At 37.7% G+C, this 18,471-nt stretch overlaps 1 protein-coding gene and 1 long non-coding RNA gene across 3 annotated transcripts in view; both read right to left on the bottom strand.

Moving 5' to 3' along the window:
• LOC140526453 (uncharacterized) overlaps positions 1-14,658 on the bottom strand; it is a 130,788-nt gene extending 116,130 nt beyond the window's left edge. Inside the window, exon 1 of the long non-coding RNA XR_011974377.1 lies at positions 1,625-14,658. This is a non-coding gene — a long non-coding RNA (uncharacterized lncRNA). The remainder of the gene's footprint in view (positions 1-1,624) is intronic.
• A 2,697-nt stretch (positions 14,659-17,355) lies between these two features.
• SH3BGRL2 (SH3 domain binding glutamate rich protein like 2) overlaps positions 17,356-18,471 on the bottom strand; it is a 94,434-nt gene continuing 93,318 nt past the window's right edge. For both annotated transcript variants that reach the window (XM_072642666.1, XM_072642667.1), the window contains one exon: positions 17,356-18,431. In XM_072642666.1, the coding sequence (XP_072498767.1) occupies positions 18,420-18,431 (12 nt within the window). In that variant the 3' untranslated portion in view covers positions 17,356-18,419. The remainder of the gene's footprint in view (positions 18,432-18,471) is intronic.

Raw genomic sequence — 18,471 nt, 5'->3', positions numbered from 1 at the left:
AGACCTCTAGATGTCAGCATCACACAAGCTCTATCCAAGTAAGCTCTGGCTTCAAATAGGAGATATTTGCTAAATATTTCATATCATGTCAGAAGAAGAGTCCCACAAGCTTTGCTCAAATCGATCGTTTTTCCATAGACCATTTCGATATTCATAGGATCACAGATTAAGAGCTGAAGAGGACTTTACAGGGCATCTAGTCTTTTTTTTTTTTAATTCTCAAGATTCACATAGAAATTCAAACTCAGTAAGAGGTCTTACTTCTATCTTTCTGAAAGAGACTGGATTTTATAAAAATCTCATGTCAGAGTATTGTTAGTGACAGAGGTGAGCTGAAGTGAAAGGAAATAACTGTATAACACAGACCTGTCTATGTGTCTGTTCTCTACAGCTGTTAGGAGGTAGTAAGATGGTATCTATACTTATATGTTGTAACTGTCGCAATCTTAAACTAATGTTATATGTGTGGGCTTAGGACCATAGATAGATACATGATAGAGATAGGAAGGTTACATAAATGTAGATGTAGGTGAAGAGATAGGTAGGTTACATATTATATATATGTATATTATATATATATGCATTTATATACACACATATGTATGTATGTATAGGGATAGGGAGATTATGTATGTATTGGTAGATATGTAGATTATACAGATATAGTTAGGTAGATAGCTAACTAGACATAGATATATAGAAAAAAAATTTATTAAGTATTCACTATGTGCCAGATGCTGTGCTAAGGGCCAAATACAAGGATATAAGTAAGGTAGCCCTTATCTTCAAGGAGCTAACTTGCACTGTAATGGAGGAAGGCAGCATATAAAAAGGAACTGGAAAGGTGGAGGGAAGGGAGTATCCATGTGGAGGTGGCTATAGCACCAATACAATATTCACAGCACCTAAGTCAGCCATGAATATCCTGGTGAAATTCTGAATTGCAAAATACAAGAGACTCTCCCCATGGAAGACAGAACCAAAAGATTTATTCAGACACCAGAAAGCCAAATCCATCATAGCAACAAAGAAATCTATACACAATAACAATGTGGGGGCACCACCATCTTCAAGCCTTCCCTCTGCTAGGCTTCCCACAAACCAGTCCCTTAAACAGAATCCCAAACAAGCTCTCCCACTCACACTAGCCAGCTGCCTGCTTTCTCTTTCTCCCTCAGTTCTGACTAGTCTGACCAATCTCCTCTCAGTTCTGCTCTACTTCCTCCTCTTCCTGTTCCACCCATTCAGCGAGCTCCTCCCACCAGACACATGTGACTTAGACTTCCATGTACCCGGCAGGTCACACGGGCCTATTAATAAATGGGAAATATCACCCCATTTAAATTACTATTACAGTGGCATGGTGCCTTGGTTCTGGGCAAAATGAGATGGGAACTCACCAATCAAAGCTGGGCATCCCAAAAGTGCAGTCCAAGTTTCTAATGAGAGAGACATGAGAATGATGGCAGGTGTGGCAGGATGGTGTGGAGATGGTTGGTAACACAAAGATTATTACATCTATTATCTATTAGCATTTTACAGATGAGGAAACTGGGTCCCAGAGAGGTGACAAGATTTCTCAAGATCGCATAGGTAATAACTAGAACTTGAAGTCAGATCTTACCTTTTAAAGTGGGTACTTTAGGCTCATCTTCATAAGATGCCCTTTGGAGAGATGTGAATATTCTATCTCAAATTACAAATGTCCTCTGTACCTATGAGCAACTTAAATGTTTCTAGAACTGGAACTGGGGAAAGCCTCCACCCAACACCAAGAAATGCCTGTTAAGCATGTTCTATTCTAGAATAATTTGCTCAGTTCTGCAATGGACACACCCACTGTACAAGCTGTTACAGCACATGGACCTTTGAAAAGTACCTCCCAACAAGTCATTTTCTGATGCTTTTGAATAGGTCTAAGGATATAGTTAGACAAGAGAACACGCTGCTTTCATCACCCACCCACTCAGTACATCCAAGAAATGTGCTGTACAGCACAGTTAGCTCACCGAGGGCTATAGCTGGCAACTGTGCAACAGCTCAGCCTTCTAATAGCAATTCAATTACCACCAGTTTCTCACTTTCAACAGAACTTCAGTCCAGGAGTGCAACTTCTCTCCTTTGAATAGAGAAAGCACACAGATGGGAAGGGAGGGAAGGCAGAAAGGGAAAGGATGAAGGAGAGAGAGGAAGGGGGGAAGAAAGGAGAGAGGAAGGTAGGAAGGAGGAAAAAGAGAGAGGAAATCCTTAAGAAAAGCTTACTGTGTGCTAGGCATTATGCTAAGCTCTCAAATACAAAATATAAGAGATACAAATACAAGGGCAGGGGGAGGAAAAGTCTTTTCCCCAAGGAGCTTACATGCTAATGGGGAAAGAAAACATACAAAGAGGAGGTGAAAGACTGGGGGGTGTGGGGAGGAGTAGGTTGAAATCAGAGAGTCAAGAGCAAGGCTAGGAAGGGAATGAAGGCCAGCCTGAGAACTTCCACAAAATGCAGGCTCCCAGAGGAACTACCCAATGGGAGAAGAGGAAAGGCCTTCCAGAGGGATATTCCAGATTGAAAAGGCCACCAAGATAGCTTTGGAGGTTGCAGAGCAAAGAGATCCCAGGCACTTAGGAAAACATACCAGGATGAGACAGCATGGTTTGGAAGTCTGGGAACCAGGAACAAGCCTGGGAGGGGAACATGTGTTTGTGAAAGCAGGGAGGTGGCACAGGATCTGGAATTAGGAGGACCTGAATTCAAATCCCAGTCAGACACTAATTACAGAATCTAGACAAGTCACTTAATCTCTTAGCTTCAGTTTTCTTACCTGTCAAATACATTACAGTGTTGTGGTGAGGATCACATGATCAGTCAAATATATGGAAAGCACTTTGGGAATCTCAAGGTGCTACATAAATGCTAGCTATTGTGATTAAATTAACTAAAAGCAATGATTTTTAAAAGCAATCTTGTATTATATCAATGAAAATTTCAACTATAGGTATTAAGGTATTAAGGGAAAGGAAAAGTGGACATCCACCCTTTTCTGCTTTCATTGTGATCCAGGAATTTTTGCAGATACGCTCAATGGAGTCAAACGGACTCAGTAGCTTTTATTATTGCCATGATAGTTTTCATCACTGTTTATATCTAGACCTGTTATTTTATCCGTCTGAGGAGCTCTGGTATGGAACTGTGGGGCATCAGTGTAGATGAGCAAATAATTGCGACTTGTCTTAATCTTACAGAACTTCCTTGAGTGCTAAGAGGTTAAATAATTTGCCTATGGTCAGATACAGCTAGAATGCTTCAGAGACAGACCTTCAGCACGTGTCTTCCCATTATAGAGGCTGCCCCTTATCTATTATGCCACATGGCTCCTTTTTACTTAAATACTAAGGAAAATTACTTGGGGGCTTTTAGGTTTATCTGTTCTGTATGTGATTTTTCCAAGTCTTACAGAAAGCATTGCTTGTCCCAACACAATTCCATCAATAAGGGCAAGGAGAAACCAGTTTTAGGCCCTGCAGCAGAACCAATACTAACGCTGTTCCATCACTGATACTCGGATATAATTTTTGCCTAATATCGAACAAAAGGATCTTAGAATCAGACGGGATTTCCAGGATCTCCTCGTCCAGTCTCCATTCAGTACAGGGAAGACATTTCAAAATGCTTTCCCAGCTTCTGTTTTGATGCCTCCAGTAATGGAGAATTGCAGATTATAACTTCCTTTGGAAGGAAAGAGCATGTTTTAAGCTATTTAACCCCAGCAGAATCTAGAAAGAGACAATAAAAATAGCTAGCTTTTATACAGTACTTCAAGGTTTGCAAAGTGTTCATAAAAATTATCTCATCAGATGGTCACAACCGCCCTGGTAGAAAGGTGTCATTATTAGTCCCATTTTTACAGATGAGGAAACAGACATGAAGAAAGGTCAAATGACTTGCTCAGGGTCACACATCTGCTAAGTGTCTGAGGTAGGAATTCAACTCAGGTCTTCCTGACTGCAAGTCCAACCTTCTATCCACTATGCCAACCTAGCATTCAAAAAGTATGTACAAATCAATGAGTTAAACCTGACTGTGGGACCTGAGTTTACTGATATGAAAATTAAAATGGAAAGTAATGATTTGTCAAGGGTCAAGCAGGACATTCAAGAGAAATACTGGTAGAAGGATGGAGTCTGAGAAATCACCCTATGGAGGAAAAAAAGTTTACTTTCAGTCTATCTTCCATGTATTAGAATATATGCTACTTAGTCAGTGACCAAGCTTAACCTCCAAAAAAGAAAAAAGTTCAGAATATTATCCCCTCCCTCCTTTGCAGAGGTAAAAAATTATTGATATGAACATTGAATCTACTGTTAGACGGAGACAGTTCATTGGTTAAGTTTTACTGACCTGTTTTTCCTTTAAAATCTTTGTTACAAGGAAAAGGGAAGGAAAGGGATTTATTTGAAAATGAATGTGATATAAAAACAAAAGGTATCAACAAAATTAAGTTATTTTGTTAGAAAAAATTAAGTTCCTTAAAGACAGATATTGTTTCATTTTCTTTATATTTTCAGAACCTAACACAGTGACGTGCATAGAATATGTATTTTTTAAAATACATCTTATTGATTCTTTTTATAGTCATTTCAATAACCCCATCCTAGACCTCACCCTTCCTTGTGACAAAAATCATTAACCAAAAAAAAAATCTCATATAGTAAGTAACTGCATCTGACAGCACATATAATACTCAGTCCTTACAGTCATCACACCATAATGGAAGAAGTATGTTTTATTATCTACAATTACTCAAAATTTGACTTCCCTTAAGTGATCTTTTCACTTATATTGTTGTTGTCACTGTAAATTTTGTTCTTGGTTCTGTTTAATTCACCCTGTATCTGTACATATAAAACTTTCTGTTTCTCAGAATTCTCTGAATTTATCATTTTTACTGTAAAATAATATTTCATTACATTCATCATACCATGATTTTTAAAAATCCATTTCCCAACTGATGGATGCCTACTTTGTTTCTACCAAGTTTCTAAGAGGTAGTTAAATGGTACAGTGGATAAGAATGCTAGACTTTGGATTAGGAAGACGAGTTCAAATATAGCCTCAGATACCTCCTCACTGTTTGACCTTGGGCAAGTCATTTAACCTCTGCCTCAGTTTCTGCATCTGTAAAGTGAGGAGGATAATAGTACCTAATTCTCAGGGACATTGGGAAGATCAACTGTGATAATGTTTGTAAAGAGCTTTGTAAACCTTAAAGCACTGTGTAAGTGATAGCTATAATTATTACTTCGTTTCCATAAAAGTGCTGGATAATAATTTTTTTTGCCTCATTTCAAAATGATAAGCACCACAGCTGGACCACTTCACAACTACACTAACAGCATAATATTGTGCCTGTTTTCCCACAGCTTGTTTTGTTCCATGTTTTGTCTTCCTTCTTCAGTGTCAGATGAAACTTCAGGATTGTTTTACTTTGAACTTCTTGACTATTAGTGACTGGTAGCAGACTGTCCCTTTGCCATGTATAGTTTGCAATTCTTTTTTGAAAACTTAGTATCCTTTAACCACTTAATTATTGGGAACTGGCTATTAGTGTTATATAGTGTTTCATCTATTTCCTATATATTTGGAATGTCAGACTGTCAATGATAAAACCATTTCTCTTCACGTTCTGTCTTCCTTTATTATATTTATGCAAAACCTTTTTAAATCTAGTTGAATAGATGGTGCAGTAGATACTGCCCTGGGCCTGGAGTCAGAAAGACCTGAGTTCAAATTTGAACTCCGACACTTAATGTGTGGCAAGAGGCAAGTTACTTAATTGCTATTTGCCTCAGTTTCCTTATCTATAAAATAAGGATAATAATAGCACCTACCAACCAGGGTTGTTGTGAAGACTGTAAATGCCATATGTTGGCTATTATTAGTCAAATTTTATATTTTTATGGTCAAGAGAAGAAAGTGAGGTCAGTGACCTTGCACAGCCCTCCTTCACTCAAATCAAAGTCAGCTGCAAGTCATGTCATTATCCTGATGTCATGGTCCTCTTCGAGAATGAAGGACAAACAAGTAACAATATTTTTATCTTTTGTGATCTTTCCCTCTAATAACAGTTGTAAAGGGCATCTCAACTGCTCTTCTAATTTCTTATGGTGTAAGCTTTTATATTCAGGTCACATAGTCATTTTGAGTTTATTGACTAAATGGTATAAGATATTAGTCTGAACCTAATTTCTGCCAACCTGATTTAAAGGAAGTCTTTTTAAAAGGAAGTTCTCCCAAAAAGGAGTCCTTCCCTCAGTTACTTAAGTTCTTGGGTTTTTCAAACCCTGGGCTGCTGTTATAAATTGTTTCTCTTTCTTATCATCTATTCTTATCCTTCTTTTCTGCATTTCTCAACATGTACAAATAATTTTGAGGATAGAGTAGGCATTTAGTAAATATCTGTTGAATTAGCTGTCAAGAAACAGGCTTCTAAAAATTCTTCCTTGAAGTATGTGAAAGAAGAGGTCTAGAAGAGGACGTACTAATCATAGAAAGGTCTGTGGAATGCATATGGGCAGAGGTTCCCAAAGTAGGCAATACTGAAACCTGCGGGGCGCTGGAATGATGTGGGGTAGTAGCCTCCAACGCAATTGGGGGGTATTAAATAAAAATAAGGGGGCAATGGAAACATGAGGAAAGGAGATACGAAAATTTTGAAAACCCGTTTGTACATGTTTTATCTGCTGTGTAACATAGTTAAAGTCGTAGTGATTACATTATTTTTCAAATAAACAGACAAAATGCAAATTATAACTGATCAGTGGTCAAGTCCACCAACAGGTCTTAACAAACAAGTGGTGGCAGGGAAGCATGTCACATTGTCGGGAAGTCCTGCATGCATCGGCAGGAATATGTGTGTGTGATGGCTTGTGATGACTCAATACTGTATCATCAAAATTTCAGTGCAGGAAACCCCCCCCCCCCCACAAATTTACAATATATTATTAAATTTAAGATGTGTCATTTTAAAATATTTTATATTTTTTTAAATGATGTATATTTCCCCCCCAAAAAAATTAAGGGTTAAAGATTTCCAGGATGGTGCTGAGTAATTTTTTTAAAGGGGCAGTCGGTGAAATAAGTTTGGGAACTTACAGACAGATGATTTGGTGCTAAGGTTATCTGGTTATTTTTTGGTCTTTGAAGATGGTCTCTTTCCTAGTAGGGTATGTGGTAAACTTTATGGTGAAGAAACTCTTTGTTACTGTGGTTAAATCAGCAGTAGCAATTGTATTTCAGTTATGTCCAACTCTTTGTAGGGGTTTTCTTCACAAAGATATTAGAATGGCTTGCTAGTTCCCTATCTAGCTCCTTTTATAAATGAGGAAACTGAGGTAAACAGGATTAAGTGACTTGCCATGGGTCACGCAGATAGTAACTGTCTGAGGCCAGATTCAAACTCAGGAAGAGGAGTCTTCTTGACTTCAGGTCCAGTACTCTATCCACTGCATTACCCAGCTGCACAGCAGGGACTACAGAAGCCATCAAATCCAACCCCATCATTTTCCAGATAAGGAAATGGGAGATAAAGAGAAGTAAAAAGACTTGTCTAAGGTGATTGAACTTGCAGTTGTCTGAGGTGGGATTTGAACCCTAGTCTCCCTGACTCTAAGTACTGTTTCTTATCCACTGCTCAACGCTGCCTCTCTCAGATATTTACCTTCTTTCCAGATGGCAGCTCTGATCCCAGTTCACTGAAGCATCTTCTGATTCTCATTCAGTGTATTCAGGAAGGTCATTTCCCCAGTGCCTTGTCTAAGTAACACTAACCTCCCACACACCCACACCCAGAACCCCAGGGGGTGGGGATGGAGTGGGGAGCATGCCCAGAATTCCACAAAAGTCTGCCTCCTCTCTACTGCCTTTTCAAAGAGGTCAAGGAACCAGGGCAGACATTTTTCATTCTCGAATTTTCCACCAGATAACAGACACATCCTCCCTCCCCCTTCTTCCTCCTCCCCCGCCCAAGAACCAGAATGGGGGGAGAGGCTCTGCATTTCCTGGGAAGCCTAGGCTCTGACTAGAAAGCTTTCTTTGGCAAGTCCTTCCTCTTCCAAATGCGTGTGAGGGAGGCTATTTCAAATTAGCAACATGAACATTAGTAACCAGTGTTACTAACCTAACGGAAGACTGTGTGCATGTGAGTGACTAATAAACAATTTGAGATGACGATGAAAACATTAGAAAAAGCAGCTTTTCATCAAACTTAAAATATATGCTCCACTAAAATGATTTGTTTCAGGATGACAGCTGTCCTCTTGATTACCGTCTGCCTGACTACTACCCAATTCCACTTATCATCAACTTGTCACTTTGCCTGCATCTATCCAATTTCAGTTTAAAGAGATCTTCTGTCCTTCTTGCTGCAAATGTAGCTGTTTATTCATTTTCTTGTTTTGCCACAATTTATACCTGAGGAAATGAGTCCCCCTGGAGATGGCTTTCCTTGAAGGCAGCTTGTTGCTCTCAGTCAGGGACTGACAATGAAGGGCTTCATGTTTTCCATTAAGGCACTGTCCTCAGTTTCAGTATTGTAGTCATTTTGTCTGCTAAATACATATCTTCAAAGATTTTGTTTGCACGGCCTATCCAGGGTTGGAATGGAAAACCTGTCAGTGTTAATTTATTTTTTTCATTTCTAACTGTGATGGGATAATAATGATAAATATTTATTAGGCGCCTCAAAAAATATAACGGGAATTGAAGTTCAAAACTCAATTTCTTCTGATTCCAAGACTGTCCTGAAAAGTGGAAAATAATGCCTTTCACATCATTTCTGCTGTTAGCCTTCGTCAGGGTTTGTGGGTAAGTGGTCCCTGGGTAGCTCACCATTAAAGATGAGTGGAAAGAAAGCTAGGAAAATTACAAGTGTGGTCTAGGATCACCCAGGCGGCCCCCAATTATATGGCATTTAGGCCTGAGCTATAAAAGAGATAGTCCCTGAACTGGGCCAAAGTGGGCTGTGCTTGTTTCTGGACCTAGCTAAGCTAATGCAGTTTGCTAATACTGGAGCCTCGGTGATGTCAGTGGCACCCAACATGTAACAAACTGACAGGAAGGCAAACAAGAGAGCTTGAAAACCTGAATCCACATGTTGAAGCCTGAAGCAAATTAACATGTACTGGTTTGTGTGCATTTGAATTTGACAGCTTTGAAACATGAGCTGGTGAAAGGGGAAAAAAAGTCAAAAAAGTCAAGCACAGATCTGAAGGCAGGGTTGTTCATAGGAATCACAAAACTTAAATAATTTAACTAAATTTCATTTAGCAAACATTTATTAAGTAACTACTCACTATCAGGTGCTGGGAACACAAACACAAAATCCAGAGCTATGTGACTGTAATTAGAAGAGTTCAGATGACAATTACAGTAGCCACCCTACCTCTTACCTTACCAGGATCATAAAAAACCTGTCAATCTTTAATTTTAGGGGGACCCTCATTTTAGGTGGAACCCCCAGAATAAAATAACATCACCAAGACATTCTGAACTATTCTAGATTCTGTGATAAAGACCAAAATCAAAATAGAATTCCCCTCTCTCAACTTCCTCCACACCCTTCTGATTATTTGCCTAGGAGAATGGGTAAGTGATTAGTGACGTGGTCTTTCCCCAGACACAGGGAGTCAATATCTTAGGAATTCCAGAGGAATGATTCTAGGACTCTGTTCTTCTGTCCTGTATAGTATTAATGGCATCTGAAGCAGACCTATTTAAAACACATTCCTCCCCTCTCCCCCCCAAAAACCCTACGGTGATTGGGTCCATGAACACTAAATGATTCATGGGAAGAAAGAAATGTTTTTATAAAATAATGTAAAAACCAGAGTACTGAGGTAGAATTCTAGGAAATAGGATATATAGACAGCTGTCACACACTATAAAAATGCATGTTCATTACTTGTTTATACAGGAGAAAAGATAGATCTAGATTCTTTTTTAAAAAAGAAAAAACCTGCTATAAGCAACGATAGCAAGAAAACCTAAGACCAGAGGGGCATTTTATCTTGGCAGCTGTACTAGAGAATTACAGTCCAGAAGGTATCTCCCCACCTCTTCTACTGGAAGCACTGACTGAAGAAGAAAAGACCCCGTCAAAACACATGGTACAGGCTTTTAGAGGTATTTATCTTTCTACTGTAAATTCAATTTTAGAGGTTGGTATAGACCTTTCACTTACATTACCCAAGGGATGGATGTTTCTATCTTTTGTGTACTGAAGTTCTCTTTGTGAAAAAAGGCTGCATGTGAAGGATTTTAGTTTTAATTTGGAGCTAAATACTCCCATTTTTTTGTTAGTTTTTATATTATCCAAACCAACAATAAAAATAGAACACTTCAAGGTTTGCAAAGTGCTTAACATGTTTTCTCATTTGAACTTCACAACAACCATGGGCGGTAGACGCTATCATTATCCCCACTTTATAAACAAGGAAACTTAGGCAGAGAGAGGTTAAGAACCTTGCCCAGGATCATATAACTAGTAGGTGTCTGAGGCAGAATTTGAACTGGTCTTCCTCATTCCAAAACTCCACTGTGCCCCCTAAGTATCCAAGACAACTCTCTAAGTCAATGAGTGGTAGAGAAGGTTCCTACTTATATCTGTAGAATAACTCTCCTTGCCAGGAGTTCCCTGTAAGCTATGAGCTAACAAGTATGTGAGCTATGAAATCACAAATCTGGCCTCCTCACAAAAAATGTACAAGACACCCAGGATATAAAGACAAACCTGAAAGTAGACTGATAATAGTAATAATAATGAAAATGATAAAGAAAATAGCTAACATTTATACAGTGTTATAAGGTCTGGAGTGATATAGACAGATAGATGATACACAGATAATCTCATATCTATTTATAGATCTTATATTTAGATGTATTATCGAGATATAATGATATAGATATAAGATATGTAGATCTAAAGATATCTCTACCTATCGTTTCATTTGATCCGCAGGACAGCCCTGTTAGGTAATTGCAATTATAATCTCTGTTTGATATATGATAAATGAGGCTGATACAGGTTAAGTGATTCACTCAGGGTCACAAAACTACCAAATATCTGCAGTAGAATTTCAACTTATCTTCCTGATTGCAAGTAATAGAATATTACTCTGTAACAATATAAAAATAAAACGTGTTCAATTTTATCACTAAAAAAGTACATGTGTGAGTGTGTGTGTATATATATCCATTAGAATTGATATATATGGATATACTATACCATATATAGCATATATATATAATATATATATATATACTTCCATTAGAAATATTAAGTCCCAACATTTTAAAGCCAATGAGCTTTCAAATACCAGTGTCTTAACTCGGTTACAAATATTGACCTCTTGGGTCAATAAGTTCCAGAGAGGATACAACTTCTGTCCAGTTTCACATTCCTGACATAAACTAACCAATGATTAACTAATACACTAAAACGTGCTGTGTGCATAAGAGGCAATCAGTATAGTGTTTAAAGACTTCCATTCAGTTGATTATTACTGAATAAAGTTATTTAAATTTCCAATGATTTAAGGCAAGAGGGTTTTAACTATTTTTGTGTCATGGCCCCATTGACAGTCTAGTGAAACTTATGAATCTTTTCTAGGAATCATGTCTTAGCATGCATAAATTAGGAATACATACATAAAATACAAAGGAAACAGATTATATTGAAATAAAGATGCATTTTTCCCCATCCAAGTCCATGGGCCCCCTGAAATCTACCCTGTGAACCCCAGGTTAAGAACTCCTGTTTTAAGTAAGTGACCTTCTTTATGATTTTTTAATGCAGAAGAAATATATTTTGCCTATTTGTGACTCTTCCTGCTGTTACATGTCCAGCATGCATGTAGGCATGCAGCAAAGGTGCACAGACACACACTTCTACTTTATACAAAGATTTTCTTTCACTGAAATTCAATAGCAGCAAATCAATTTGTAATTCTAATGGCTTGGATTTCTAACAAAGAAATGAAAACATGAGCAAAGGCCCTGTTCTGTCTTTCAGATACACAGACAACCTCCTAAACACCTTGGTTTGCACTTAGAGGACTGAAAATTAACATCATTTGCAAATACTATAAATTGTGAGAGAGGCAGTATGACTGTAGATAAGAGTGCTGCGCTTGGAGTCAAAAAGGCTAGAATGGAAATTCTACCTCTGAAATTTACTAGCCCTGTGAATCCAATTTTTTTTAACTTACAATGAGCTACAGGCACCGCTCTAAAACTTAAGCAACAGAGCAATTGTAATCTGAATTGGGGATTCCTATATAGTTTATATATTCCTATATAGTTGCTATACCAACATATCAGGATCCTTGTTATATTGAAACATAACTGTTATTTTTTTATTAAACAATTTTATTAATTTTATTAAACATTAGCATCCTTATGTAAAGCTATTCTTCTGACTTGTAATTAGAAAATGAATGCTCAGTTCCTCATTTCAGAGTGGCAACAAAAATAATAAACTGTCTCCCCGTGGCCTGGGTTTTATAGCTAATTTCATTTGGAAAAACTGAGCCATGGTACTAATCACATTTGTCTTCGTGGTTTTGGTATCTTCTTGTGTCATTAATAGAATTAGGAAAATTTATTTCCTTTTATTAAATTTTATTATGTCATTCCTCCTGGAATATTTGGCTAACTGAAATGTTTCCAATTCATGTTAACCTTATCTGGCTAAAACCCTGACTCATGGAATGACAGTATTAAGGGAAGACTTTTTACATTCCTGAGATAAGAAACCAAGAAAAGAGGAGGAAGGGAGTATACCATTTACAAAAAAATTTAAACCCTGCCAAAGTGATTTAGCTAACTCAAACCATGGAATAATTTCTCTGATGCTGAACCTTTGGTGATCTTTGTCACACGTAAATCTCCACCTGCACCCACTTTGGTTAGCCTATTATGTCTTTAGAATGCAGCCTTGTAGTTTTGGAAGTGTAGGATTCTGTAAACTCAGTATTTAAATCCGTAACTTAGTCTTTTTATTAACTTGTTTTCAGTTTGTTCAACCTTGATTGAAGCAAGCATGAGATAATGAACATTTGACTAGGTCTGAGTGATCTTTATGGCCTAAAAGGCCATAAACATTGTGGTATGTTTAAAAAAAAAAATTTCTCTGTCTTGCCAACATAAAATTTCTCTATAAAGTCTTTGTCAGAAACTCCATTCTTTGTTGAGTGCTATTTTTCTGAATCCTGAAACTATGCTTAAGCATAATAAAACCTAGGCTTTTACCACTATAATTTCTGTATTGTGATAGATTTATTTGGCAGCAGTTACCTATGACACAAATTGAATTGAGAGACATTTCTCCAGTAGCCTTTGGGTTAGTTCCATCCCGTCTGTGAAGACATGACAAGTCTTAAAACTTCCCTACCTCCTTCTCCCTCCCCACCATGATTCACTCCCAGTAGAATGCATGGTCCTTGACACTGTTTCACCTTTTGTCTTGGTTATCTCTAGCATTTAACACACAATGATAACTAGCATTTAAGCTAGTATTGATATGGCACCTTAAGGTTGAACAGTTTACATGCTAACTCATCTGAGCCTCAGAAGCACCCTGGGAGGTAGGGGCTATTATTATTATCACCACTTTACAGATGAGAAAAGTGAGGCAAAGGGCTGGAGTGATTTGCATACAGCTTGTTAAATGTCTAAGGCAGGATTCAAATACAAGTCTTCCTGATTCTAAGTCTGTGCTCTACCACTGTGCCTCCGAAGCTGCCTTCATTCATTTACTTGTTGATTGAGAAGATCATAAGCTCATACGGAGGAGGAAGGGACCTTTAAAAGTCATCTAAGACCCAGGTTTTGCCCAGGGTTGAATGGAGCTGTTTCCATGACACCACAATGCAATGAGAGAATATAATTGACCAATACCAGTGGTTGTAACTGAGTGATGGGATGAATGTCAGCTATTGCTACCCTTAATGCGATATGTTGAACAAAAGGTACCACATTATCTCAAACAAGCTAAGATTTCCCTTGGTCTCTGCTATCTGGATATGTGATGGATAGGCAGCTAGGTGGCACAGTGGATAGAGCACCAGTGCAGGAGTCAGGAGGACCTGAGTTCAAATCTCACCTTATACACTTGACACTCACTAGCTGCGTGACCTTGGGCAAGTCACTTAACCCCAACTGCCTCATCCTGGGTCATCTCCAGTCATCCTGATGAATATCTGGTCATTGGTTTCAGATGGCTCTGGAGGAGAAATGAGGCTGGTGACCTGCACAACCCTCCCTCACTCAAAACAAAGTCAAGTGCAAGTCATGTCATTATTTCTCTGATGGCATGGTCTTCTTTAGCAACGAAGGACAAACACACACATGTGAAGGATATGTGATTTCATTAATGTATGAAAGTCCTGACGTAGGAACTCCCTCTGCTTCTGCTGATCAAAATTCCCAATAATCCATATATCATTTACTTAATAGAGAAGTCCTAGGAATTGCCTTAGGAACATAAAGATTAGGAACATGACCAGTCTCACTCAGCTAGTGCCAGGCCAAAGATCTGAACCTCAGTCTTCCCAATTCTAAGCCCCAAATTTTATCCACTACTTTATATTGCTATCTTAACAGAAGGAAAATACTCACCCACTACACAGCATCTGTGCGCGCAGGCAGCCAAGGAATTAGTGAACTAAAAACAGAGGAGCTGACACAGTTACTGCTGCTTTGTGCTGTACTGACTGATGTTTTTCTGAGATAAGCCAAACTTTTTTCCCAGGGTCCTATTCACTTACTTCTCCTTTCATTACACTGTTTATATGACTGAGTCTTTAGCATTCAGGCTCAAAGCGTGTGGCTAGATGAAATATGGCAGACAACTATATCTAAGCGCAAGTTTTGCTTTGTTCAAAAAACTGTACAAAAGTGGTGTAGGTGGGGAAAACTGCTGGCAGGGGGACACTCCTTATTTCAATGTATGTTTAAAAGCACCTCACAAACATTCTTTTGCTGCTAGATTTATCACCAGGTATGCAACTTATTTTACGAGCAGACAAACAAAGCAGAAGACAAAAGCAGAAATAAGGGCTACAAAGCAGTGCGGAGAGTGACAGTAAAGTGAAAAACACTTTTAAAGAAAAGTAAAAACAGAGCCTGTTGTTTTCTATAAAGGGAGTATGCAGTCAGTTTACCTTGCTATCTTTTTAAATCATTATGAAGAAAATGTCAAGCCATGGATGTCAAATTGGAATGTTTTTATTTAAATACGAATCTGAACTCTTTTTTGGAGTCAAAGATAATTCTTCTTGTCTGTTTTGATATCTGATATAACACTTAAAAACCTGTAAAAATAAAAATTCCCTTAAATATTCTGTTTCACATTCTGGCAGCAACAGAAGACTCTAGGGCATCTGATTAAAAGTCACAGAATTTGACTTTTCTCCATCAATCCCTAGAATTGTTTCCAATGAGAACTCACTTGAGAATTTTCCTTTAAGGAGTACCCAAACATTTGAAATTTGTAACTGCAGTTCCCATAATCATAATTCCTCCCCAGCCTTGGTTTTTAAGACATTGGCCACCACAATTCCATGATAATTCAAGTGTTTCATCCACATCAAAGTTGTGTCTGTTAAAATATTTCACTTTCTTCAAGGATCAGTTCAAGTGCTCCTTCTTTGATGAGGCCTTCATTGATTTCTTCAGTAGAGCATGATAGTTTATTCCCAATATTTCTTGTAGTATTTTGTCTAGCTTACCCCACTTCTGCCCTTATCAGACTTACCTTGTAATGTAAGTATATATAAATGTATCTTTTTACTGTATTGGACTACAAATTCCTTCAGGGCAGGGACTATGCTGTTTTTCATTTTATTATCCCTCGCATTTAGAGCAGTACTTTGTACAAAGTGGGTGCTTTAAAAAAAAAAAAAAAGTATTGCATTTAATTGAAAGTAAGAGAAAGAAGGTCATGAGTATGTCATTTGGTGGTCTGGTTGGTCCTAGACTATATATATTAAATAGTTACTGCATATTCACAAAGTTTAGTACCCTAAAACAATATGTTCATCCCTTGATGGTCCTAATATGAGGTACTTCCAAAAATTAATTATTCAATGGAACTAATGTACTCCTTGATCTGCTTTTACTATTTAATTAACAAAGCAAAGGATAGATATTGCATGTCAAAGGAATTCAGAAAAACACTCATCTAGTATGAACATGCCAGATTAACTGGGAAATTAAGAATTCATAGGGGAAACATCTGCTCTGAGTCACTGTTTCTTCTAGGATACATGCCATTGGTCCAAAGTTTCAAGAACCCAACCTCATCCTTGTCCTTCAACTTCTCTTTTGTTGTTGTTATTGTTTGCAAGGTTTAATGAAATGGGGCATGGATTAAATCCCATCACATGCAATAACAATCTCTTCAAACAGTTTCAAAATTGCAGCATATAGCACATATATATAACCAATACTCAATTAGACAAAATTCCTGGACAAGCCCTTGTAATTCACAGTAATAGGACTTCACTTTCACCATACTAACTGTCAACCAACCAATGACATGCAAGCTTCCTGACTAATCTTTATATTTGGATAGATCCTGGATCATTCAAGTCTCTAGTTTTTTTGGAATAGAAATGAATGCTGAATTTTTTATCTTTTTTTGGTTAAAGTGCTGGACTACAAGTATCTGGTCTGAGAGTCTAGTTTTAGTCTTCACCAAATTCTATGAAATGCTTCCCAATGAATAAATCACACAGAGACTTTTGAAACAAGACGTGGGGAAATTTCTGCTGCTCTTTAGATTTTGTATAAACTTATTGCTCAGAGTCCCAACTGTGTCACTTCTCTGGGAGCAGGCCTAATAACTCAGATAGTCCTGTACGTGTGTATGTGAGTATGAGTATGTGTGCATCTGTATGCACATCAAAGAGGTTTTCCAGGGTACTCCGAGAAGATGGCCTATGCAAACAACATGCCCCATGCAAGGAAATCCCATATTTAACTATCAAATACTATAAAAGTACAAGTTGTTTACACTAAGAATAATAAGATGCAAAAAAGTACACCTGCCCAAATGGGAGGATCACCTTATAAAGTTTATGAGCAGCTGCTCCAAGTGGGAGTGAAAGGATATTACAAGCCATAAAGCAATTCTCTTGTAAATGCATAGTCTGCAAACTTATTCCTAAGGTCAGGATTAGTGGGAAAACTGTATTCATCTGCATTAAGTTGAAACACTTAAATTTTAAAATAGGTTAAGGTTAGGGTAGGGTCCAGGAGAAGCACGGTTAGAGGAGAGGTTACGTAGAAAGAAATATTCACTTATGTAGAGGTATCAGCATCATTTAATATGATTCATCAATGGATACACAAAATATATCTAACCAAGAGCTCCCTTTTCAAAAAATATAATCCCTTTATAAGAGACAAGAAGTAACTACTGGGGAGGGGCACACTAAAAATATATGTGGGGGTATATACATGTAGATCTGCATGTGTATACATAAACATGTGCATACATATTTATGTATACACACACATATGCAATACATCTCTGTCATCACAAAACTTTCAGATGTAAGTTGAATAACTTTCTTATAAAGTTTTGATCAAATTAGTGCATGGCCTTCACAATTTAAAAATCTCTGTCAAGCGTCTCATGGCATTTAAATGGAAAAGTTCTCTAAGGAGGAGGAAAAAAAAACCCCAGATACTTTCCAAAATATCATTAGAGTTCAATACTCTAGCAAGGTTTTCCTCAATTCAAGTCACTTGTATGTTTCACTGTGACAATGAATTTAGAATCATTTTTTATAGTTTGAAGAGCTATTATTACAGTAAGCAGGCTATAATATCAAAGATTATATTTATGTGGCATTTACAAATAGCAGAAATATCATCGTTCCTAGTTATGAGCCATTTTTCTTCATTACCCTGCTTATTCTAAGAATCATTTTCTCCCCTTCCTGGCTCAAGAGATGCAAATATCCTAATAAACTAATTTCAATAACATGATCTGGGCAGCATTAGCTTAAAGGAAAGCCTATCTAACTAACATGGGTATACTCTGCAATATCGTAGGGATGCTACATTTATTATCTGGTGACCACCATCCACTTAACTTTGAAACTAGGAAGGAAGATGATCAATGCCCAGGAAAAGACTCCCCTAAGACATCTCATCAAACATAGGTAAATCAGAAAATAAGAAACAATCCACCACATAGCCAATTTGATTTATAGATTTTTGTAACGCCCAGTGGTCCCACATCTTTGGAAAGTACTTCTTCAGTGGCTTTTATCCCAGCGATCCCTTAGGTCAGCGGTTGTTTGCTGAACACCACGCTTGCTCTTCCAAATGTCCTTCTGCCCTCTTAGTTTTCTTTCCACTCTTAGGGCTCTGCCTAGATGTGAAAAGAAAGCAAATACAGATAACCATGATTT

This window comes from Notamacropus eugenii, chromosome 2 (genome assembly GCF_028372415.1).
Source record: "Notamacropus eugenii isolate mMacEug1 chromosome 2, mMacEug1.pri_v2, whole genome shotgun sequence".
Classification (NCBI taxonomy): domain Eukaryota; kingdom Metazoa; phylum Chordata; class Mammalia; order Diprotodontia; family Macropodidae; genus Notamacropus; species Notamacropus eugenii.
This window is presented reverse-complemented; position numbering and strand designations above follow the sequence as displayed.